This window comes from Meriones unguiculatus, chromosome 18 (genome assembly GCF_030254825.1).
Source record: "Meriones unguiculatus strain TT.TT164.6M chromosome 18, Bangor_MerUng_6.1, whole genome shotgun sequence".
Lineage (NCBI taxonomy): Eukaryota > Metazoa > Chordata > Mammalia > Rodentia > Muridae > Meriones > Meriones unguiculatus.
In genome coordinates, this window is record NC_083365.1 from 11,023,565 (window position 1) to 11,047,806 (window position 24,242).

The window sequence follows — 24,242 nt, forward strand, 5'->3', positions numbered from 1 at the left end:
AGAGAGAGAGAGATATCACATTTAAATTTTCCTGTGTAATATTGTGCTCTAATTAGTTATATAATGTGATGTCAGAACATAGGGCTAGGACTTATATATGATCTTAGCAAAAAGTGTTTTTCTGAACTACAATTTGGTTTTTCGAATGTCTATGAATATAAAATAATTTAAAAATAGCATTGACCTAGATGGTAAGTATATGAGATGAGATCAGCTCTCAGTCTAGAAAACCTCCTAAAACATGAATGGAACAGTTGTCCCAGGTCTAGCATGAAGAATCATGGAGTAAGGGACCTCATACTAAACACAGCCAACTCTTTCTTGCCATTCTACGTTCCAGTTGTGGATAACTCCATCCTCTTCCCATATTTGTCATGCTGTAAATGGCACCCAGAACTTGTGCGTGCCGGGCAAGTGAGTTATATCTCCAACTCTCCCTGAGCAAGTTGGTGACATGGTGTCCACATTACAGAAGACAAGGCCAGGAAAGGGGTGAAGTGGGAAGTAGACGACAGTTGTCAGTGCGCTTCCGTGTACATCTGTTGCATGTGGCGTGGACAAGCGCAAAAGCAAGGATAGCTGGGAAGTGTCAACACCTGCCCATCTGAGAGCCCTAATCACATGGAAAAGGAAGACGGCACGGCAAGAGAGGAGGGCAGACCGTCGGCACCTGCACAAGCTTGGTTAAACTTTTAAGAAACAGCTTATTTCTTTACACATTTTATGTGTATGGGCATGTTGTGTTTTGCCTGTTTATGTCTGTGTGCCACGTATGTGCCTGATGCCTACAGAGGCCAGAACAAGGGTATTTGATCCCTTAGAACTGGAGTTAGAGATGCTTGTGAGCTGCATGTGGGTGCTAGGGCTTAAACTCAGGTCTCTGGAAGGGCAGCCCGTGAGTGCTCTTAACTGCTAGGCCATCTCTCCAGCCCTGTGCCACTATCTTGCTAATCATAAAAGAGAAAACTAAGAACATTCTTCATTATATCTCTTCCTCTAAAGAAGGGCTCTATATCTCTAATACCTGATACAGATTTTCAAAATAGATCATTCTTTTAGAGGAAAAAAGGCTCCCAACTTAATGGAAATATTCCTTAAGACTATGCCATTACTAGGGTTGGAGAGAGGACTCAGTGGTTAAGGGTAAGTAGTGCTCTTATAGAACATCCAAATTCATTTCCCAGCACGTGTCATTTGGCTTACAACTGCATATAACTCCCAACTCCAGGGACATATGGCCTCCATAGACAGCTGCATTTGTGTGTGTGTGTACCTACATGGACACATACACACACTTAAAAGTAATAAAAAATCTTAAAACAGAAAGAAGTTGTCATTTTCAGATGTAGTGTCTAGTCCTGCAGTCCCAGCACCATCTGAGGACAGTTTGGTCTAAATCCCAGGCTAGTTAGAGCTACATGGCAAGACCTGGTCTTAAAGTACAGCACAAAAGAATAAATTGGGGGGCTGGAGAGATGGCTCAGCGGTTAAGACCACTGCTTTTCCGAAGGACCCGGGTTCAATTTCCAGCATCCACATGGCAGCTCATAACTGTCTGTAATGGCAATCCCAAAGGATCTGACACCTTCACACAAATGCACATAAAATAAATAATAAAAATATTTTTAAAAAAGAATAAATTATTCCTTTTTCTGCAATTGGGTTATTATAGAGGGATGGTCTGAAAGACATTACTTGAGCTGATAGGATTTATAAGCTAACTTATAATTGTGTGGATTTTCCACAGAGCTCAGTTACTCCTAGAGTCAGTAGGGAGTAGGTCAACCCAGATACAGTGACCTTACTGAGGGCATGTATCTTTAAGGCTTCATCAGTTCTAATCTTGCCGTAGGAGGAACTCAGAATTTCCTAATATCTCCATTTTAAATAATAGTGCTTTATGTGATGAAAGTTGTAATACCAGTCATGTAAATGTTTGTATTATATAAAGAGAAGAAACCTGCCAGTACTAATGATATTACAAGACTTGACTCTTTAAAAACCTGTTAAGAGAGAGATTGTTCATCATTCTGGAATGCTTATGACCTTTTCAGGATGCTTTGAAATATAAAAGCAGAACCAGAGTCATTCACAGAAGAAACCCATGTCATCCCTTCCCCTTACCATCCCAGTAATCCTATCCTCTGCCAGAAACTATCTTGAGCATGCAGTTAGGCTGGGTTTGTGGCTCGATCGGCACAGTGCCTGTCTAGCATATAAAAGACCCGGGTTCAGTCCTCAGTGCCACATACACACATGTAAGATCTTTGGATGTTTTCTAAAAGAACAAGGTGATCCTAGAAGTCGAAAAGATATTTAATGTAATGCCTAGGATTCAATAGCTAGAAACTCAGGATAATCATCACCCAGTGTCAAAATGCACAAAAAGCAGCACTCCTACTTTGAATTTATAACTGTTTGAGGATCGCTTAGTTAGTCATGAGCCTGATAGAAGGCTGTTTTAATTCATAGATTTTCTGTCTTTTTAAAGCCTATACAATGACTGAATATCCATTTTTAAAATTTGTTTGCTTGCTTTATGCCATTCTAAATGTGGTTATGGTTTATTAAACTTTGTTGTTTGTAAATATGCTTTATTTCTTTAGTACTTTTTCTCTTCAATGATTCTCAGGCCCTATATGGATTCTGAAAACCTAATATCTTTTCTAGGAATTAAAAACCCATCGGTGGGGCTGGGATCATGTATCAGTGGCCCTAGGCCCCAAGAATAAGAGAACCTACTGAATGGTATAAAAGATCTTACCACTTCTTCTAAAGCAGCCTGAATATGTGTGTATTCAATATACAATAATGGAATAGTATGTGAAAACTAAACTTTCTTAAGGGTTCAGAGTTTGAATTAGACTCACTTAGCTCAGCAATTTTAACGCTACCAGTATGAAAAGGGAGTCCGTATGGAGAACATCTAGTGTCTTTTAATAACCTTTGTATACTTATTACTAATAAAATTAAGTTACTTTGTCTAGAGACTGAACAAAGACAAGTACTTTAATTTAAAAACAAATTAAATCTTCCATGACTGTTCTATTAAACAAAGCTGTATTGATTTCTATCTGGTGACCTGTGATTTTTCCAGGAACTTATGACTAATTGTTGATTTGTTTTGTTTTATTGACAAGTATCTTGAGTGCAGATCTGCACTTAATATTACGTGATTTAATATTGAGTGATTTAGTATTTAATATTAAGGGTCACTAAGTGAAGAGTATAGGAACTCCATGTAGCTTTTCTGTAAATATAAAATTATAGGAAAACATATTTTTTGGTGTTTTCCTCTGAGTTGGGATCTCTAAATAGCCCTGGCTATCCTGGAACTCACTATGTAGAGCCCAGGCTGGCCTTCAAATCACAGAGTTCTATCCGTCTGTCTCTTCCTCCTTAGTGCTAGAATTAAAGGTGTGTGCCACCAGCCCTGGCCTTAGAAAAGCTTTAAATATATGCCTCATTCAGAATCACTAGACTTGTGCTGTGGGCCTTCCTTGCGGCTATGTGAACAAGTGAGTGAGCTGGGGTGTATCAGCTGAGTGCCCACAGGAACCAGCTAGGTGCCGCCTCCCTGTGCATCTGCTCCAGCACTGACAGGCACGTGCGCGCGCACAAAGTCCACAGAGGCCGCAGGATTTGGGGGAAAGTAAATGGTTTGGGTCCAGGTGTGGTGTTCAGTTTGGGAAGCCAGTTTCACTGTTTGGAGTCTGTTTTTTTTTTAAATCTGCATATTGGAAAGTATAATATTCAACCTAAAGTGCTTATAAAGACCGTAAAGCTTATATATACACATTCTAGCCATAAACTGTAAAGCACTGTGCAAAATGCTTATTCTGGTTACTGTCTTAAAAAATTGATTTGTCAGTTTTATGGCTTACATGTTAGGCGGGCGCTCTCTGTGTGACCTTTCCTGTCTCACCAGTCACTGGACCTTGTTGGCCTGGCAACATGTGCTTCCTGGTGCAATAGCATAATGGCTATGAGGGTAACCACCAGCTTGCTGGTGGGTGTAAGGCCTGCTCCCCAGAAGGTACTTCATGCTGGCACTGTAAACCCGGTGTGACAGAGTGACACAGGCTAGAGTCACTTAGGAAGAGGGAACCTCAGCTGAGCAAACACCCCCACCATATTAGCCGCTGGGCAGGTCGATGGAGCATTTTTTAATTGGATGGGAATGGGCCTAATCCTAAAGAGGGTGGTGCCACCCTGGTCAGTTGGTCCTGGGGGTTATAAGAAAGCTCTCCATTACAGCAAGCCTCTGTGGCCTCTGCTTGAGTTCCTATTCCAACTTCCCTCAGTGATGGACTGTTACCTAGAAGTGTCAGATGAAATAAATCCTTTTCTTTCCAAGTTGCTTTTGGTCGTGGTATTTTATCTATTTTATCCTAGCAATAGAATTCCCAAAACAAACGGTGAGAAAATAGGTCCTGTGGGAACCCGTAGTTTTGTTAAATAGTCATCCTGTTAGACTTCCTTCTAAATACTTATGTTTATCCCCATAGATTTGGTCAGAGGATTTTTATTTTTATTTTATTTTTATGCAGACACTCATAGCTAACTGCTCAAAGTGCTGAGCATGAATAACTGTGAGTGCTCGGCTTTGTATGAATCATGCATCACCCCCCGCTGTGCAGTGCCAGAGGCAGAAGAATGTGAGCTGCTGATGGGGAGAGAGCTGGGGATGCTGGTTTGGGGATAATGTGTGCCAAGCACACAGCAACTCACAGAACTACTGTTACCACAGCAGATCAAGCCAATCAAATGGTTTTCAAACAAATTCATACTAAAGCTCTTCTTTACATGTCTGTCTGTATATTCTAGTGAATAGGTAGATTTACATTAAAACAACAGGAGGTACCTTTTGTACTGATAATGTGATAGTCCTACAAAATTTTTTTAAAAAGTTGACATCCTTGCTAGGCCACAGAGGAGGACATGGCAGACAGACCTGAAGATACCTGATAAGCTAGGGTCAGATGGAAGGGGAGGAGGACCTCGCCTAGCAGTGGACTTAGAAAGAGGGAGGGGGATACAGCTGGGATACAAAGTAAATAACCTGTGATTAATATAAAAAATTAAAATAAAAAAAAAAAAGTTGACATCCAAAGCTGGAGAGATGGCTCAGCAGTTAAGAACACTGCCTGCTCTTCCAAAGGCCCTAAGTTCAACTCACAGCAGCCTTCTGGTGGCTCACAACCATCATTGGGATCTGACGCTCTCTTCTGGTGTGCAGATAGAGCACTAACGTACATAAAATAAATAAACCTTTAAAAAAAAGTTGGCATCCACAGGCAAATAGGGGTAAAGTTATTATTGACATAGTTGTTACTTTGATTTTTGTTGTGAAAAAGATTTACTTTTCTCTTGGGAACAATATGGCCTTATTTTATTTTATATGCCTTGGAGTTTTGCCCGCATGTGTCTGTGTGAAGGTGTCAGATGCCCTGGGACTGATGAGACAGCTGTGGGCTGCCATGTGGGTTCCGGGAACTGAACTTAGGTCCTCTGGAAAAGCAGTCCTAACCACTGAGCCACCTCTCCAGCCCTGTTTTAAACAACTTTAACAATTTAAGACCTCTGTACGTAGACGAGCTGTGGCGGCACATGTGTTTAATCCAAGTACTCAGTAGGCAGGGGGGAGCAGAGCTCTGTGAGTATGAGGTTAGCCTCATCTACATATTTGAGTTCAGACCAGCCAGGGCTACATGGAGACCCCTATGATGGATGGTTGGAGTTTTTTAAATTCTGTACTTACAGCCATGATGTATACCTCAGCACTTGGGAAGCCAAGGTAGGAAGTTTGTGAGTTTAAGGCCAGGGATTATATAGAGACATCCTGTCTCAAAAGAAAAAAAGAAACCAACCAAGCACAGAATCCAATAATTAGCAGCTGATAGATTATAATTGTAATATTATAGTGTATACACTGTACTGTGTGCCTAAGACATCAGAAAATAGGAGATGGCAAGTTTGATTCACTACAGTGAAGTCTCAAAGGTCTGAGGAGATGCTTAAAACAATTTTAAATGGAGACTTCATTATGTAAAAAGATAGGGGTGAGTCTTTATGAAACTGACAAATAGAATAACTGATACTTTAGCTGGTCTGTGTGTGGTAGCACATACCTTTAATCCCAACACTCAGGAGACAGAGCCAGGTGGATCTCTGAGTTCAAGGCCAGCCTGGTTTACAAAGCAAGTTCCAGGATAGCCAGGGCTACACAGAGAAACACTGTATTGAAAAACAAAACAAAACAACAACAAAGAATAACCCTTTGTATATGGCAGAGCGAAAGAACTGGTCATAATAGCAAACATTCAGATTCCAAGTATGCCCCACAAATTAAAGGCAGCAGCTCAGGCTCGATTGACCGGGCAGTGCCAGCCAAGGAGAACCTGTGCTCACACCCACATGGATCAGTGAGCGTCACCATTACAGAGCAGGGTAGGCTGAAGACTGTGAAAGGGACTGTTTAGATTTTAAAAAATGATTTATTTTATGATCATTGGTGTTTAGCTTATATGTATGTCTTTATGACAGTTTCAGGTCCCCTAGAAGTAAAGTTATAGACAGTTGTGAGCTGCCATATCACCTGGGTGCTGGGAAACAAATCTGGACCTTCTGGAAGAATAGCCAGCGCTCTCAACCAGCTCTCCAACTCCAGACTTTTTTTTTTTTTTTTTTTAAGCAGGCTCTTATTGTATAGCCCTGGCTGGCCTGAACTCACAGAGATCCACCTGTCACTGACTACTAAGTACTAGGACTAAATCCTTGGGCCACCATAGCCAGGTCTGTTTAGAATTTTTAAAGTTTTTTTTTTTTTAAAGCAAAGTACAAATAAAGTAATAAAACTTTATAACATTGTATTTTATGCTGCTACTGTTATTTTACATTTACTTACTTATTTGTGTGTACATGGAGGTCAGAGGACAACTTACAAGAGTCAGTTTTCTCTTTTTCACCATGTGGGTTCCAGGGATCAAGCTCAGGTCATCAGGCTTGGCAGCAAGCAAACCTCACCCACTGAGCCATCTCACCAGCCCACTATGACATTCTTTAATGAAACAAAAGTAGACTCAAAATAATGAGGTTATTTATAAATGAAGTAAAATGGAAAGATCCACAGTGAAATAGAGATGAGACAAATAATTAGGATACAGCATTGCAGTAGCTGCAGGTTTTTGTTCCTGCAATTCTCAAAACAATGAGGATGGGATAGCATTGCAGCCTGAGGGAAGCTAGGGAATTGCTGCAGAGTGAGAGATTGTGGTAGAGCGTCTCCCCTCCCCCCCCCACGCCTTTTTTTCTTTTATTTCTTTTCCAGATTCGTCACTCGAAGACAGAGCACCCAGATATCCACCATTTGTTGCTTGGTTGGTTTTAGATACCAGAGGTTTACCCGAGGGCCCTGCACATCATTCTACCACTGAACTCTATTCTCTAGTTCTTTTCTTACTTTTTGCTTTTGAGAGCAGGGCTCACTTCATGGCCCAGGCCAGCCTGGGTGTCGCAGCTCTCCTACCCCAGACTCTAAGGCACTGGGATTGCCGGCCAACACTACCAAGTCAGCTTCTTCAGCACAAAGAATAAATGAAAGATATGGATGACCTCAGACCAACTGGAACAATATAGATAAGGGTCACTAGAGAAATGTTTACAAAATACCCAGCAGTTGTCTTGCTTAATTGCTTGCGCTTGGGGCATTACAAGGTTTTTTTGTTTTTTTTTTTTTAACTGGAGATCTTACTTCCTGATAGGACCTGATGTTTGTTTCCAGCAAGGAAGTAACCCAGAAGATTGTAACACCCTGGAGTGAAAAGGGAAATCTTTGAAATCTGAGTGATAGAGACTGGTCCTTCTGGAAGGAAGTGTGGCCCCAGTGCCACTGGGAACACCAGTTCAGGCTCTGACTCAGCCCCTGCTGCTCAGAAGGGGCTGCATTCACAGAGACTGTCACACTTGCTTCCTTAGACGATTCAGGAGCATATAATCTGAGTGAGTTTGGGGTCAGAATAAAGGAAAGCATTCCAGAAACCTATAGGGGTGCTTTCTGGAGAACTTGGACTTTTGGCATTCACTGGTAAACAACATGTTTAATCATACACATGTAACATACTTCATATACAGCCATTCCCAGCACTCTTTTAAAAGTCTTCTACTTGTCTCTAAGATGTGAAGATGTAAACAAATATCTTACTGTTTTTTTATTTTAAAATGCTGTATTTTGAAACATACAGCGTACTAATTTCAAGATACAAAAAAATGTATTATACACTTCCCTGTTGTCTTAGGGTGTTTATAGCTATGATAAATACCATGACCAAAAGCAATGGAGGGAGGGAATTCTTTCTTCTTACAGCTTATATAGTCCAGGGAAGCCAGGCAGGGACTCAGGGCAGGAACCTGCAGGCAGGAGCATCAGAGGGCATGGAGGAATGCTGCTTACTGCTCTCTCCTCATAGCTTGGTCAGTTGGTCAGTCTGCTTTCCTTTTAAAGATTTATGTATTTATTATATTACATAGACAATGTTCAGCCTGCATGTGTGCCTGCAGGCCAGAAGAGGGAGGATACCAGATCTTATTATAGATGGTTGGGAGCCACCATCTATGTGGTTGCTGGGAATTGAACTCAAGACCTTTGGAAGAGCAGCCAGTGCTCTTTTTTTTTTTTTTTTTTTTTTCAAGCCAGTGCTCTTAACCTCTGAACCATTTCTCCAGATCCTCAGACTGCTTTCTTAAACAGCTCAAGACCACGTGCCCAGGAGTAGCACTGCCATAATGGCTTGGACCCTCCCACATCAATCATTACTCAAGAAAATGCCCCACAGACTTGCCTACAGGCCAATATTATGGAGGCATTTTCTCAGTTAAGGTTCTCTCTTTCCAGATATGTCTAAGTTTGTGTCAAGTTGACAAAATCAACAAGCATATCTGCTTATTTTCTCACAAAAGCAGTTTATACCATTAATTCTTTCAGTTTCTTAGTATCCCCCAGGCTTTGTGTTCCAAGCCCAGTTCTAGCTATGCATATCATGATCCACACAGGCCTGTAATTCCAGCACTTGGGTAGCTGAAGCAGTGAGATCTGAAGTTCAGAGGATAGCCTGGGCAGGTCCTATCTCAAAAAATAAAAATAAAACACAAAAAATAAATTTCTATATTCTTTAGTGAAATCTGCCTAGTCTATGTAGTAATGTGCATGTTTTATTGGCCTCTGTTGTGGTAGAGAGTTGGCTATAAACTGAAGAGTTGTGGAGGCAGCCCCAGAGCTGCCACCTCATTCTAGAAAGCTCTGTCATGTGGTACTGGCCTATATCATGAAGCTGCATTGTGGCTTGTTACCAGGCCTCAGCAAGAATGGACGTTGCCTTCTGCACTTGTTCCCATGGGGCGACATAAAACAAAAGGGCCGCAGCCTGGTGTTCTCTTGGAGTCAGTTAATGAGAGCACCTCTGGTTAAGCTAGAGCACAGAAGAATGCATCACAGCACAAAGTATGTGATCACACTAGAGGCTGGGGCACCTGCTCCTTCGCCTGTCAGGAAAATCAGCTGGTTAGGAGCACAAGTTCTATTTGTTGACATGTTTTTGTAATCATTTTTAGTGGCACGTATGTAAAAAAGCACGTATTAAATTCACGTATTAAGTTCAGATGCTTCTATATGTGTTTTACAACTAGCTTCTCTTGAAGCGCTCACTGCTCAGAGCTGAGTAACCTTCAGGTACTTTCAGACTTACTAAATAGAATAGTAGCTGGGTCTGTCTTTATCATTTTTCTAGGGTAGACTATGAAAAAACAGTAGTTCTATGCCAAAACAATCAGTTTAAAAAATATATATTTTTATATGTGTGTGTACATAAACCTGTTTGAATAAACTATACAAATCTATTTATGTGGTGGCAAACACCTTTAATCCCAGTACTTGGGAAGCAGAGGTAGACAGATTTTCATGACACAAGGTCAGCCTGGTCCACATGGGGAGTTCCAGGCTAGCCAGGGCTACATAGTGAGACTCCGTCTCAAAAACTCAAAACAAACCCTAAAAGCCAAATCTATCTAAAGGACTAGAATATGTCTAGGATAAATGAAAAGAACATGTGTTGTATATAAAGATGTGTATAAGAAAAATTTTGAATTTTTTTCTTTTTTAATTTTGAAATATTAAAAAGAAAATAATACTGCTCCACCCTGAATAATTACTAATGTGCTTAAATGAAAACAAAACACTAGGTATCATAGGATATCATACTGTCTTCTAATGTTACATTCAAGGTAGGTTAAATTTAAATTTAAAGAATAAAACTATATAAATATGAAAAAAATATAAGTGAACATTTCTTTAATCGGATGTGGGAAAACCAAAGATAGAAAAAAATTAAGAAGGGTGACAGATTTAGTGGCAGAAGGGGCCAGACAAGGACTTGACGTAGACACAGCTATCACACAGAAAATAAAGTCACAATGACCTCCACTGGCTTTCTTTCCTTCCTCCCCTCCCCCCATCTTTCATTTGAATACAGGCAGAAATATTTACCTCCTTAGAGAAAAATAGCAACCCAAACACAGGAAGTGACAGGAAGTGGTGAGAACTGTGACTAATGGGAACTTACTGGCCTGTGCCCAGAGGCTTAGGCACTCTGGAGACTGTAAAGCCGCCAGTGCCACCTACCTACTTAGGCAGCAGTGGAGCAGCCTCCAGAGTGCCCCGCAGCCCCAGGAGCTCTCTGCCATCTAAGAATGCAGCTTAGTTGTAGAGCTCTTGCTTGCCTAGTGTGTTCAAGGTCCTCAGTGACAAATATATATATATATATTTTAAGTCAGGCTTTCTTGAGCCAGTTTGGCTATTCATAGGCCTATTAAAATCCACTAATCTAAATCAAAAAATTAATACTCAAGGTTTCATTAACTTTTAAAGGTCTCAGAATAGCAAATTTCTTTTCAATGTTTTGATTGGTTGGTTAGTTGACTCAAACCTGCTTGGTTTTTGGGTTTTGTTTTTTTTGTTGTTGTTGTTGTTCATCTTTTTGGTTTTCCCTTTATTTCTTCTGGCTTACATGATTTATTCTTCTAAAGTTGAACTATCCAGTTCATTTTCAGTATTTTTCTGTTCTTTTTAAATTGATAACATAAATCAAAGAGGCACATGAAAGGATGATATGCAACAGATATTATATGGAAGAGATTTATTGGATGGAGATGAAGAGAGGAGAGAGTGAGACATGATGGAGGAGGGGAGGGGCACCCCAACAGAGAAGGGGGAGAGAGCAGGAGAGAGGAAGAGACCGCAAAAGCAAGAAGGTGAGAGAGACAAAGTGGCAGGTTGGTCCTTTTATGGAGCAGCTGAACTATGCCTGCCAGGTGCCATTACCTGCCCGGCGACACATGATGACATCATAAGTTGCTAGGCAACCTAGAAGCAGGTTGCCTAAATAACAGAGCCTCTAGGTTGCTTCCAGTTTCTGGCTATTGCAATGAACATTGAGTGAGTGTCTTTGGTAGGATGGAGCATCCTTTAGGTATGCCCCATATGTGGTGTAGCTGGGTCTGGAGGTAGATGGATTCCCAGCTTCCTGAGGAGCCACTGCACTGAGTCTCTCAGTGCCCATTCAGGTGTGCACCCCACCAGCAATGATGAGAGCTCCCTTAATCCACATCCTTGCCAGCAAGAGTTGTCACTTGTTTTATTGATCTTGGTCATTCTGACAGGCATAAGATGAAATCTCAAAGTCGTTTTGGTTTGCATTTCCCTGGTGACTAAGGATGTTGAACATTTCCTTAAGTGTTCCCCAGCCATTAAGTTTCCTTCTGAGAATGCTCTATTTAGATCTGTGTCCATTTTTTAGTTGGTTTACTTGATAGCTAGGCTGGGGTTTGTTGTTGTTCGGGGGGGTTATTTATATATATTTGGTATATAGTAGATGTATAATTGGTAAAAATCTTTTCCCATTCTGTACACTGCTGCCTTGTCCAAATTACAGTGTTCTTAGCCATGCAGAAGCTTTTTAGAGTTTCATTTTTTTGTTGATCTTAGTGCCTGCACTATTGGTGTTCTGTTCAGAAAGTTTTTTCCTGTGCTGATGCACTCAAGGTTATTCCCTACTTTCTCTTCTCTCAGGTTCAGTGTATCTGGTTTCCTGTTGAGGCCTCTGATCCATCTGAAGTTGAATTTTGTGCAGGGTGATTAGTATGGATCTGTTTGGATTCTTCTACATTCAGCCATCCACTTTCACCAGCACCATTCATTAAGTTGCTGCCTTTCCCCCTCCCCATGTGTATTTCTGGTTTTATCAAAAAGCGGCTGTCCATAGGTGTGAGGATTTATGTCTGGGTCTTCAATTCCATTTGACTGATGAATATGTCTGTTTTTATGGCAATACCATGCTGTTTTTATTGCTATAGCTCTGTAGGGCAATTGGAGGTCAAGAATGGTGATACCTCCAGCAATTCTTTTATTATTCAGGATTGTCTTAGCTATTCAGTTTCCATATGAAACTGCAAGTTGTCCTTTCAAGACCTGTGAATAGAATTTTGATTGAGATTGCATTGAATCTGTAAATTGCTTTTCACAGGATGGCCATTTTTACTGTGTTAATCCTACTGATCTGTGAGCATGGGAGATCTTTCTGTCTTCTGATATCTTCTTCAGTTTCTTTCATCAATGTCTTAGTTTTTGTCATACAAGTCTTTACTTGCTTGGTTAGAATTATCCCAAGATATTTTATATTATTGGAGGCTATTGTGAAAGGTGTTGTTTCCTTGATTTCTTTCATAGTCTGTCATTTGTCTATAGGAAGGCTGCTGATTGTTTTGAGTTGATACTGTATCCAACTGCTTTGCTGAAAGTGTTTATCAGCTCTAGAAGTTTTCCAGTGGAGTTTTTAGGGCTGCTTACATTTATAACACCATCTGCAAGTAAAAATACTTTGACTTCCTTTCAAATATGTATGCCCTTGATCTCCTTCAGTTGTCTTACTGCTCAAACTAAGACTTCAAGTACTACATTGAATGGGTATGGAGAGAGCCTTATCTTGTTCCTAATTTTAGTGGAATTGCTTGAGTTTCTCCCTATTTAATTTGATGTTGGCTATGAGCTTGCTATAAATTACCTTTATTGTGTTGAGGTATGTTCTTTATATCCCTATTTCTCCAGGACTTTCATTATAGAAGGATGTTGGATTTTGTCAAAGGTCTAATGACATGATTTAATGACATAATCGTCTGGTTTTTCTTTTTCCGTTTATATAGTGGATTGCATTTATTGATTTACATATATGAATTGTACCATCCCAGCATGACTGGGATGAAGCCAACTTAATCATGGTTGGTGATCTTTTTGATGTGTACTTTTCAGTTTGCAAGCATTTCACACTGAAAATTTTTACATTTATGTTCAAAAGGGAAAATGGGTCTGCAAATTTTTTTATTTATGTGGTTTGGGTATCAGGGTAACTGTGGTTTCATAAAACAATCAAAGAAACCACTCTTCATTGATTCGTTGTATTGTTTTTATTGTTTCTGCTTTATTGATTTCAGCTATGAATTTGTTTCTTGCCATCTTTTGGATATGATTTCTTCTTGAGAAGATAGGTGTTATTCTAATAAGTGTGCTTTTATATGTTGCTTGGTCTTTTTCCCTTGCAGTTTTAAATATTCTTTTTTTGTTCTGTATGTTTAGTGTTTTGATTGTTGTGCTGAGGGGAATTTCTTTTCTGGTCTGGTCTGTTTTCTATGCCCTTGACCTGTGTTTCTTCTCCTTCCTCTATTGCTGTTTTCCTTAGGTTTGGTCTTTTCATAGTGTCCCAGATTGCCTGGATGTTTTGTGCCAGGATTTTTTTTTAGATTTAACATTTTCTTTTACCAAGATTATCCATTTCTCCTATCGTATCTTCAGGGCCTGAGAGACCCTGAGAGTCTCTCTTTCATCTCTTGTTTTCTGTTAGTTAGGCTTGCCTCTGAGGTTCCTTTTCAAGTTCCTAAAGTTTTCATTTCCAGATTTTTCTCAGTTTGGGTTTTCTTTATTGACTTTATTTCCACTTTCAGGTCTTGAATTGTTTTACTCATTTCCTTTCACTTTTTGTTTGTGCTTTCATAAATTTCTTTAAGGGCTTACTCATTTCCTCTTTAAGATTCTCTCATATTTACAGAGGATATTTTAAAGTTCTTGTCCTGTGCTTTGGCTGTGTTGGCAATTCTCGGCCACTGTAGTAAGATTGCTGGGCTGTAGTAGAGGCATACTGTCCTCTCTGTTATTGACTGTTTTTATTCTGGCGTCCAGACATCTGGGTTTGTGATGAATGTAATTCTAGGTCTTGTATGTATGTAGGTCATGAATGTAATTCTGGCCTCGTTCTTGTGTTTGGACAGGTGTTTGCTCCTTGGTTTCTGTTGTCCTCTCTGGTTCTTAGTAGGGCGTGGTGGTTGTGTGTTGCCTTTTAGGGACTTCTTCTGGGTATTGGAAGCCACTTGGGAATGAGGATGGACTTGGAGGGTTTGAAGGGGGACCCCAGGAGGGAAGAAAGCAAGGTGTGTTCCACTAGGATCTGCTAGTCTCCAGGGATGGGGCAGAGAGTGAAGAGAGGCCATAACAAGTAGGCTGCTGCAAGTCGGGGGTGAGACTGGGGAATTGGATATGTAAAAGGGAGAGGAAGTTCAGCTGTTAGTCTACCGCTTCTCTGGCAGTCTTGGCTTGTGCCAGGCAATGCCCTGTGTAGCTGGGGACTGGGGAAAGGGGTGAAGGAAGGTGAGGAGGGAAGAGCTGTGTGATCTGTTGGAGACGGGGCAGGCGGGTGGGGGGGGGCAGAGAGTGAGGAGAGGCCACAACAGGTGGTCTTCTACAGAGCCCCGGGCGAGACTGGGGGATTGGGTTTGGAGGAGAAGAGGGAGAGGTGAAGATCTGCAGTTAGCCTACCTGCTTCCTTGGTGAGTTCCAGGGAATTCAGTCCACTTTTTATGACTAATTAGGACTCTGTTGTAGGTGGCAAATCACAATTGTTTGTTTACCTGTTTATCTCATTAGGCACTCTGGCCTTTCGCTTTCAAGCAACAATGAATAGTGCTGCTAAGAATGTTGATACAGACAAGATTTGTTGAGTCATTGTTCTCAGATCCTTTTGATATTGCTAGGAGTAGACTTCTTGGATCAAAATATAATCCTTCTGAACTTTTCATTTTGTTTTGTAGACTCACTGTGGATCCCTGGATAGCCTAGAACTTTCTGTGCAGCCCAAGCTGGCCTTGCACTGGCTGAAATCCACCTACCTCTGCCTCTGAGCACGGGAATTAAAGGTGTGCATTATCAGGCCCAACTCTTCTTAACTTTTTGTTTGCTTGTTTCGGTTTTTGGAGACAGGGTTTATCTATGTCGCCTTGGCTGTCCTGGACTTTGTAGACCAGGCTTGGCGAACTCACAGAGAATCGCCTGCCTCTGTGTCCCAGAGTGCTAGGATTACAAGTGTGCGCCACCACTCCCGGCTTTCTATAACTTTCTGAGAAACAATGAATTGTAACATTTAATGCCATATAATTACTTAATTCTGTCTTTTTGAGAAATATGTGGGTTACTGTTATTGTGTTTGACATTAATTGCCAGGCTTCCTTCCCATCTTGCTAGCCCATTATGAATTATTTTTCATAATTTCCATTATAAGTACTGGTGAGTTAAAAGGTGAATATTACTACGATAAGAGTTGAGTTAAGTATTCTGAGAAGTTTTAATACATTTTTTTCTTTTTGCACTTTGAGGCTTTTGTGTTGATCAATTACATTATTTCATGAAGTGCCATATGAATGAATGTAAGTTGAAATGCTCTATGTTTTGAATCTAATAAAATTGGTAAATATTTGATGTGATGAATAAAGAAAGGAAAGACAAGAATGTTAATGTTTTAGTTCAGGTCAGGCATTAGAAAAGTTTTGTTTCTTTGCTTCAGCAGTCTTTCTGCCTCGTCCACCTAAGGGCTGGGATTGCAGACATGCACTGCCAAGCCTGCCCACACCTAACTGTTTTCCATTCTTTCTCCCACAGTTCATCCATGAGCTCAGATTTTCCACATTACAACTTCAGGATGCCTAATATTGGATTCCAGAATCTGCCTCTCAACATATATATTGTGGTTTTTGGCACTGCTGTATTTGTCTTCATTCTTAGTTTACTCTTCTGTTGCTACTTGATTAGGTAATCAATCTTTATTGTTTTCTGATACTTCAGAATATTTGAAACAGGCATTTCTATCATAAGGTCAAGAAGCATTATGTGGAAAGTGGGCCAGTTTTCTAAGGCCATGGTGGCCTACCATTTTAATCATCTGTGAGCTGGGTTTAGTAACCACCTTTGTGCGACCTTCAACCCTATCTGCTGATGAAGTAGAAAACGGTCTTCAGTAGTTTTCCGCAATGCCAACACCCCATCTGGACGCACTGACATCATTGTCTCCAATTTTTTTTAATTTTTTTTTTTATTAATTACACTTTATTTACTTTGTATCCCCCCCTGTAGTTCCCTCCCATCTCCAAGATTTTATGCATCTCGTTTTAAGTTTTGTTTTGTTTTGACACTGTCTCAATCTATGCATCCCTGACTGGCCTGCTACTTATTGTGTAGACCAGGCTAGCCTTGAACTCATAAATATCTACCTCTGCTTCCAGAGTCCTGAAAGTTGTTCTTGTAGAAGGCATTTTGCATCATTGTCATCTGAAGTTCTCATGGGTCAGAAGACAAGAACCATTCCTTAAAACACCTTGTAGCTGGTCTTTTGGGATTTTAAGCACCTCTCTGATGAGAACGTAATTGGGAATTCATGTAGTTATTTATCTGCATAACACACTAAACATTTCACATGGTAAACATCAGTGTACACAGAGATAGGGGGCAAAGATTACCTCACACAGGGCCGAGTGATGGATTTTGCCAGTAATGATTCATGCCTGGCTGATTTGTTATTATCCAAGCACTTTTTACCTTTTTCATTATTAAATAGAGCCTATTTTTCAAAGCCAAAACCGACTTTAATATTTTTACGTAAGCCACGTGTAGTAACAACACTTGTAATCTTAGTACTTTCAAGGTGGAGCCAACATGATCAAGAGTTTAAGACCAACTAAACTACACATCAAAACACAATTAAAGATGTTATCCCATATCAAAACACAGTTAAAAATGTCACATGGGGCTGGAGAGACAGCTCAGAGGTTAAGAACACTCACTGTTCTTCCAGAGGTCCTAAGTTCAAGTCCCAGCAACCACATGGTGGCTCATAACCATCTATAGTAAGATCTGGTGCCCTCTTCTGGTGTGCAGGCAGAATGCTGTATAAATAATAAATAAATCTTTAAAAAAAAATAAAGAAAAAATTAAAAAAAAAATGTCACATGAAGCCCAGTGTGGTGGCACACACCTTTAATCCCAGCACTGGAGAGGCAAAGAGACAGATGGATCTCTGACTTTGAGGCCACCCTGGTCTATCGAGTGAGTTCCAGAACAGCCAGAGCTACATAGTAAAACCCTGCCTCAAAAAAAAAAAAAAGAAAAGAAAAAAAAAGTTACATGATCTTCAAAGATTTTGGTTTTTTTAAGAGTTAAAAATAGGACATTGGCCTGGAGAGATGGCTCAGAGTTTAAGAGCACAGGCTGCTCTTCCAGAGGTCATGAGTTCAATTCCTAGCAACCACATGGTGGCTCACAACCATTTAGAATGAGATCTGTATACATAGTAAATAAATTAATCTTTTTTTTTTTTTTATTAAAAAAAGGACATTAAAGGAAGAAGTTGCTTGTGTGTTGGATTTTTGTTTTGTTTTGAGTTGAGGTCTCACTTGGTAGCTCAGGCTAGCCTTACCTCTTGCTCCTCTTGCATTAGCCTTTTGAGTGCATGGTGCTTACAAGTATGAGCCACCTGGCTGTAGCTATCCAATAATCTGACATGTGGTTTACATTCTTCATGGCAAGTCTTTCCTAGCTGGGCCTGATGCTGTCTGTAATTACAGCCCTCAGCAGGCTGAGGGCAGCTTCAGCTCTATAGTGAGCTCCACACTGGCCTGGGGTAGAGTAAGACTGTCTCAAAAAAATCCCGAAGGATAGCCAGGTAGCTCTTAGACAGTCCTAAGAAGACTCAGGATGAAGCAAGTAGGCCCTGAGTTCAGAGCCACCCAGAGCTACACTGCAAGAACCTGTCACAAAGAAGAGGGTAAAGGATGTGGTAAAACTTGGAGAGTAGCAAAGGTTTGAAACCATTGCTGCCTGGATGCTTAGGGTTCTCATCATGGATAGGTAAAAGCAAAAGGAAATCGGCTCCCATTTCCCCCTTCGGTACTAGACTCATGAGTGCTAGACAAACATTCTGTCACTAAGCTATAGTCTGGTCCCAGTATACCTGAGCAATAAATAATGATCACATTTTATTTAAGCCTGTAGCACATAGACCATCTTAAATTGTATGAATTTGGGGGTTTTGTTTTTGTTTTCAGGCACAGTCTCACTTTGTAGCCTTTATTAGCCTGGAGCTCAATATGAAGGCTGGGCTGGCCTCCAGTTTAGAGATCCACCTGCCTCTGCCTACTGAGCACTGAGATTAGAGTTGGGTATATAGCTGGTTGCCTTAACTCTTATACTCTTATCTGTGAATCCCAATTAGATAAACAAAGAATTAGGACCACTGGGCAAGCAAAATGGATGCTTTTCACTTGAGCGAAAAGTAAGATAGGAATGTGATTTTAATTTATCTTCCCCAGCTGTGTGTCAGAAAACATTCAGTGGTGACTTGACCAACCAATGATAGTTAAGTGTCAAAGGCTTGAACAGCTAAGGAACTACCTTGATAATAGAGGCTGGGGAGACATAACTAGCTGTAAAAAAGGATCCCGAGCTTGACTATGGCTAAGGGAAGGGCATGAGTGAAAAATCTTGTGGAATTCAAATGGGGCAGTTAGCCGATGTCAGTATTATGCCATGTTGTTCTTACTGTGGTGACTGTAAGCACTGGGGAAGTATGTAGAAAATTTATGTGAGCTGGGCATGGTAGTTCAGGGTCCTAAGGCACGAAGTTCTTAACTTCAAAGTTGGTCTAGGTTACACACTAACACCGTGTCAAATCAAGAATATGTGTGGACTCCACCTTTGTGTGTTTATTTTAGAATGAAAGTTCTGTTTTGAATGTCCACGTACTCACATGAGCATGTGCACCACGTGTGTGCAGGTGCCAATGGAGACCAGGTATTGTTGGAACTGAAATTATAATCAGTTGTGAGCCATCTGATGCGGGTATTGGGAACAAAGCACGGGTCTTCGTCAAGACCATTAAGTGCTCTTAATTGCTCTGCCATCTCTCCAGCCCCTAGAATAAAAACATTTAAAAATAGTGTCAACATGGGCTGTTAGGTTTCTAGGACCCTCTCAACAGAGCACTGTAAGACAGGCGAGTCCAGACAACCCAAGTCTCCATCTCTTAGAGCGTGTCCACCTAGCTTCTGGTCCACCAGCACTCCCTGGCTGTTCTTGACTTGCGGTTTATTGTCAGCTTCTGCTCTGCAATCACCTGGTCACCTGGCTTTTTTCTGTGTCTGCCTAATATCTAAGCCACACCTGACCCGGTATTCGGAGTTTTTGAGGGATGCCACGGGAACCAGTATGCTAGGACAGGAAGCTGGAGCACTGGGGCAGGGTAAGTCGAGGAAACAATCCTCATGTTGCATGTGGCAGTTGATAGCAGACACTGCAATTTATAGGGATAGGAGGATCTTGATAATTTTTATGAAGCCAGTAAAAACCATGACAGGCACAAAAAGACGCTAAAACCCTACCTTACAACACACATAAAGTCTCGCTTCAGGTGGCTCTCAGACCTAAATGTAGTAGGTAAAATAGTACATAATTTTAGGACATTGTCTTAAAACTTTCATGTATAGCCCAGGCTGGCCTCAAACTTCTCGGTAGCCAAGGAATGACCTTAAACTTTTGATCCTTCTATGCTGTCTCCCAAATGCTGGGAGGCTTTTGTCTACAGACATTGGCTTTAGGAGAATTATCTTCTTAATCTTTGGCTAGGCAGACATTTCTGTAACTGGATACAAAAAGAGTCTCAGGGACTGTAGACTGGAAGAAACCAAACACAAAGGATTCACCAAGCAACCCATGTATGTGAGTGGGTGATAAAAGGCCGAATAGAGCCCGTTTTAACGGAGTACTGGTTGGGAGGGGTCATTTCAGAAGCTTCAAGGCTCCTGAGAACAACCTATGTCTTGATGTGGACAGAAGGATTCCAGCATGTGCACTTTTTACATTTCTGAACTGTTGTGTTCTTAGTTTTTGCACTTTAGTGAACTTGTGTCTTAAAATTGAGAATTAACTATTGAAATCACTGATTACTAAGTTTCCTTAACACCAGAAAACTTTTATCCTCATTACAATGTCTGTGTTGTGATTCTTGTTTCAATGAGATTTCACTAAAACTTACAATGGGTGGTATCTCATGGTTCACTGGGCAGTCTTCAAAATCTCAATATTGCACTTTTCATTTGTGTCTTTTAGGCTAAGACATCAAGCACACAAAGAATTTTATGCCTACAAACAGGTGAGACATTTAATTATGATTAACTTTTACTGTGCTTTCCACTAAACTTTGAGACTGATTCACTTGTAGCTTAAACTGGGATTAGCTTAACATCGGTTCATCTTAGCACAGAATAGATCAATTTAATTTTCTCATATGATCTTTTATTGGTATTATTTGAAGCTATAAAAATTTAGATGATACAATAAAATGACAGAATTTCAGCCAATATTTGCTGAAGAAAAATGGCAGTCATCTGTAACCCTTCAAGTCACCACTGACTTAACAGAGTACGCATCCCACTGAGTGAATCTTCCTCCTCGTGAACAACAGAGCAACTGCTCAGAGGAGGCTGGCTGCGTTACTGTGCTCTCTTCCTCCAGGTTACCCAGATGTTACTGTGCCATCCCCCCTCAGGTCACCCAGATGTTACTGTGCTATCCTCGCCTCAGGACACCAGGCTTTCACCCATTTGTTTTGATAACCCCAGCTTGCTTTTGTTGGTGGTGTCAGGTTTTGTTGTTATAAACAGATCTTTCTTACTATATGCCCAAGGTTGACCTGGAACCTGTTTTGTAGTCCAGGCTGGCTTGAATTCAAAGCAATCCTCCTGCCATGACCTTCTAAGTGCTAAGATTACAGGCCTGTGCAACCATGCTGATAAGACTCTACCTTTTCTTGAAGCAAAATAAAAGTAGTTTAGTCTTCCATGTATCATATATTAATATTTTACCTCTAACATAATCAAACAGTGGTCCTAGATTTTCCTTAATTTTGGCCCTAAACATGAAAGTTTTGTTGTCTTTAGGTTTTTTTTGAGACAGGAAAAAAGGTAGTTTCTTTTTCTTTAACTTTGCTGGCACTGATGTCACACTTCCACCCGTGTGGGAGTATCTGAAGTGAACTCCCTGTACCCCTGTCTGTGGCTAACCTGTGTTCCTCTCCAGCACTACCATGCGGGTCTAAAGCAGCTGAGTGTTGTAATTTTCTAAATGAGTGAATCCTTTTGTCTCAGTTCTATCATAATCTTGAAAAATCCGTCTCTGCAAGTAAGTTAACTAGAGTAAAATTGGCCTTGGTTGTTGTTTAATAGGTGAAATTCATGTGGACTAATCAGGTGAGATAAAAGGTAAATTCAACCCTAAAATGAATACGATTTTAGCACATTATTCTGTGGTTGGATGATAGCTTGTTTGTGATTTACCTTCAAAATCATTTTCTATTTGAATGTCAAACACCCAAAATTTAGACATTTTCACCAAATTTAATTTCTCTGATTTTCTCCTTTAAGATAAAGATAAGTAGCCAGGAATGGTACACTTTTTAATCCCAGCATTCAAGAGGCAGAGGCAGATAGACCTCTTTGCACTTGAGGCCAGCCTGGTCTACAGAGTGAATGCAAGATAGTTAGAGTAATATAGAGACCTTGTCTCAATCTCAATCCCCACCCCCAGCAAACAGGCAAACAAAGACATAAATATAAGTTTGTTCTGGGGTTGAGAGAAGACCCATCAGTTAAGGGCACTTGTTGTAGAGGACCTGGGCTTGATTCCCAGCATCTACATGACTTATAACTGTAACTCCAGTTCTAGGGGATCTGACTGTCTTCGCCATATATAGCCCATAGATAACAAGAACACATATGGTGCACAGATACACATGCAGGCAAAGGGCCAATGCTCATAAAATAATTTAAAAACTTTTACATGTACAGGTGTTTGCCTGCATGTTTGTCTGTGCACCATGTCCTCAGGCCAGAATAGGGCACGAAGGCATTAGATCCCCTGAGACTGGGGTTACAGAAGATTATGAGCTGCCGTGTGGGTGCTGAGAATTAAGCCTTGGTACTGTGGAAGGGCAGTTAGTGTTCTTTTTTTGTTTGTTTGTTTATTAATTAATTATTCAGACAGTGTTCTGCCTGCATGTGTGCCTGCAGGTCAGAAGAGGGCACCAGATCTCATTATAGATGGTTGTAAGCCACCATGTGGTTGCTGGGAATTGAACTCAGGAACTTTGGTAGAACAGCCAATGCTCTTAACCTCTGAGCCATCTCTCCAGCCCCCCAGTTAGTGTTCTTAACCACTGAGATCTCTCCAGCCCCCAAGTAATTGACAAAATTAAAAAAAAAAAAAAGTCTATTCTGAAGCCTTTTTTTTTTTTTTTTTTTTTGGATGGAATCCTTGTGATGTCACATTCACTTCAGCTAATTTTGTTACCATACACCCAGGACAAATCTAGATGAACATAGCATACAATAATCAAGCTTCCAGAATTAAAATTGACTTTGCATTTTAATCTTTTATGAGTTACCAGTTCTAATCAGCCAGTGCTACTTTACTGAATGTGAGGTTTTTCCACCAATTTCATGCTGTCTTTCCCAGGATTTGTTCTACTCCCCAAAAGATTCAGACGTAGATCTGGAGAGGTACCTCAGATAGTGCTTGCCCTAGTCCAAGCCTCAGCACCACCTAGCTGAGCCTGGGGCACATGCTTGTAATCCCAGCCATCCAGGAAGACAGGAAGATCAGAGGTTAAAAGTCATTATTACCTATATAGTGAGTTCAGGACCAGCTTGAGCTACATGAGACCCTATTTTTTATCTTAAAAAAAAAAAAAAAAAAAGCAATCCAGGTGGTAGTGGTACACACCTTTAATCCCAGCATCTCTGTGAGTTTGAGATCAGCCTGGTCTACACAGCAAGTTCCAAGACAGCCACGGAGAAGCCCTGTCTTGGGGGATGTAGGGGAGAATTAGAATACTCTGCTTCAAAGTGTAAAAGAGATTGTTTCTAATATGAGTGTGAGGAAAATGAGCTACATACATACATGTTTCTATATAGCCTATATAATTTTCACATACATATATAAAAGATGCAAATGAGAAATTCTTCAGTTGCTTCTGTGCATGAAGCCTGAGCCTTATGCAGACTAGGCAGATACTGTGAGCACCAAGTAAACATTCATGTGGCCTGTGAGATGGTACAGTGGGTAAAGACACCTGCTTATATTCATAGTGGTGTAAGGGTATTTTTTTTAATCTTACAGGTTATATTAAAAGAAAAAGTAAAAGAACTGAATTTACATGAGGTAAGTTGCTTTTTAAGTATTTTAATCGTTCCTTGAGCTATTTTCTAATACAAGTGATGTGCTTGAAAATACCTTCATTTTCAAAAGCTGAAAAAGATGAGCATCTCCCTCCTTCCCCCTCCCTACATCCTTAGCCAGTTCTGTGACAATACCATAAGGCACGTTGTGTGTTATCAGTTATTCCTCTCGTCACTGTGACAAAACACTTGAGAGCAACTTATAAAGAGAGGATCTATTTTGACATTTGGTTATTTTTTCATGGTGAAGAAGACCTGGCAGCGGGCAAGGCTTAGCCTTAGTAGGTGGATGAGCTGCCTACTGTCCTCCCATAGGAAGCAGAGAAAATGAACACTGCTGCTCACTAGGCTTTCCTGCTCCTCCTTTCTAGTCAGTGTGCACATGCAGCCCACACTTAAGGCATGTCTTCCACAGTTAAGCCTCTCTAGAACACCTTCCCAGGCACAGAGGCCTGAGTCCTTGGTGATTTCAAAAGCCAGTTGGGTTGATGGTGAGGATTAACCCTTACATGAAGTCTCTAAGGTTTGTCTGGTTTTTCAGTTTTCATTTGCAGCCCGGGTTGTCCTTGAATTCAAAAGTCCTCCTTCCT

The 24,242-nt window shown here is 40.6% G+C and overlaps 1 protein-coding gene across 6 annotated transcripts in view; it reads left to right on the forward strand.

Moving 5' to 3' along the window:
- Rnf24 (ring finger protein 24) overlaps window positions 1-24,242 on the forward strand; it is a 45,763-nt gene that overhangs the window by 19,179 nt on the left and 2,342 nt on the right. For all 6 annotated transcript variants that reach the window (XM_060372233.1, XM_021655138.2, XM_060372235.1 and 3 more), the window contains 3 exons: window positions 16,031-16,180; window positions 20,528-20,570; window positions 23,594-23,635. In XM_060372233.1, the coding sequence (XP_060228216.1) occupies window positions 16,031-16,180; window positions 20,528-20,570; window positions 23,594-23,635 (235 nt within the window). The remainder of the gene's footprint in view (window positions 1-16,030; window positions 16,181-20,527; window positions 20,571-23,593; window positions 23,636-24,242) is intronic.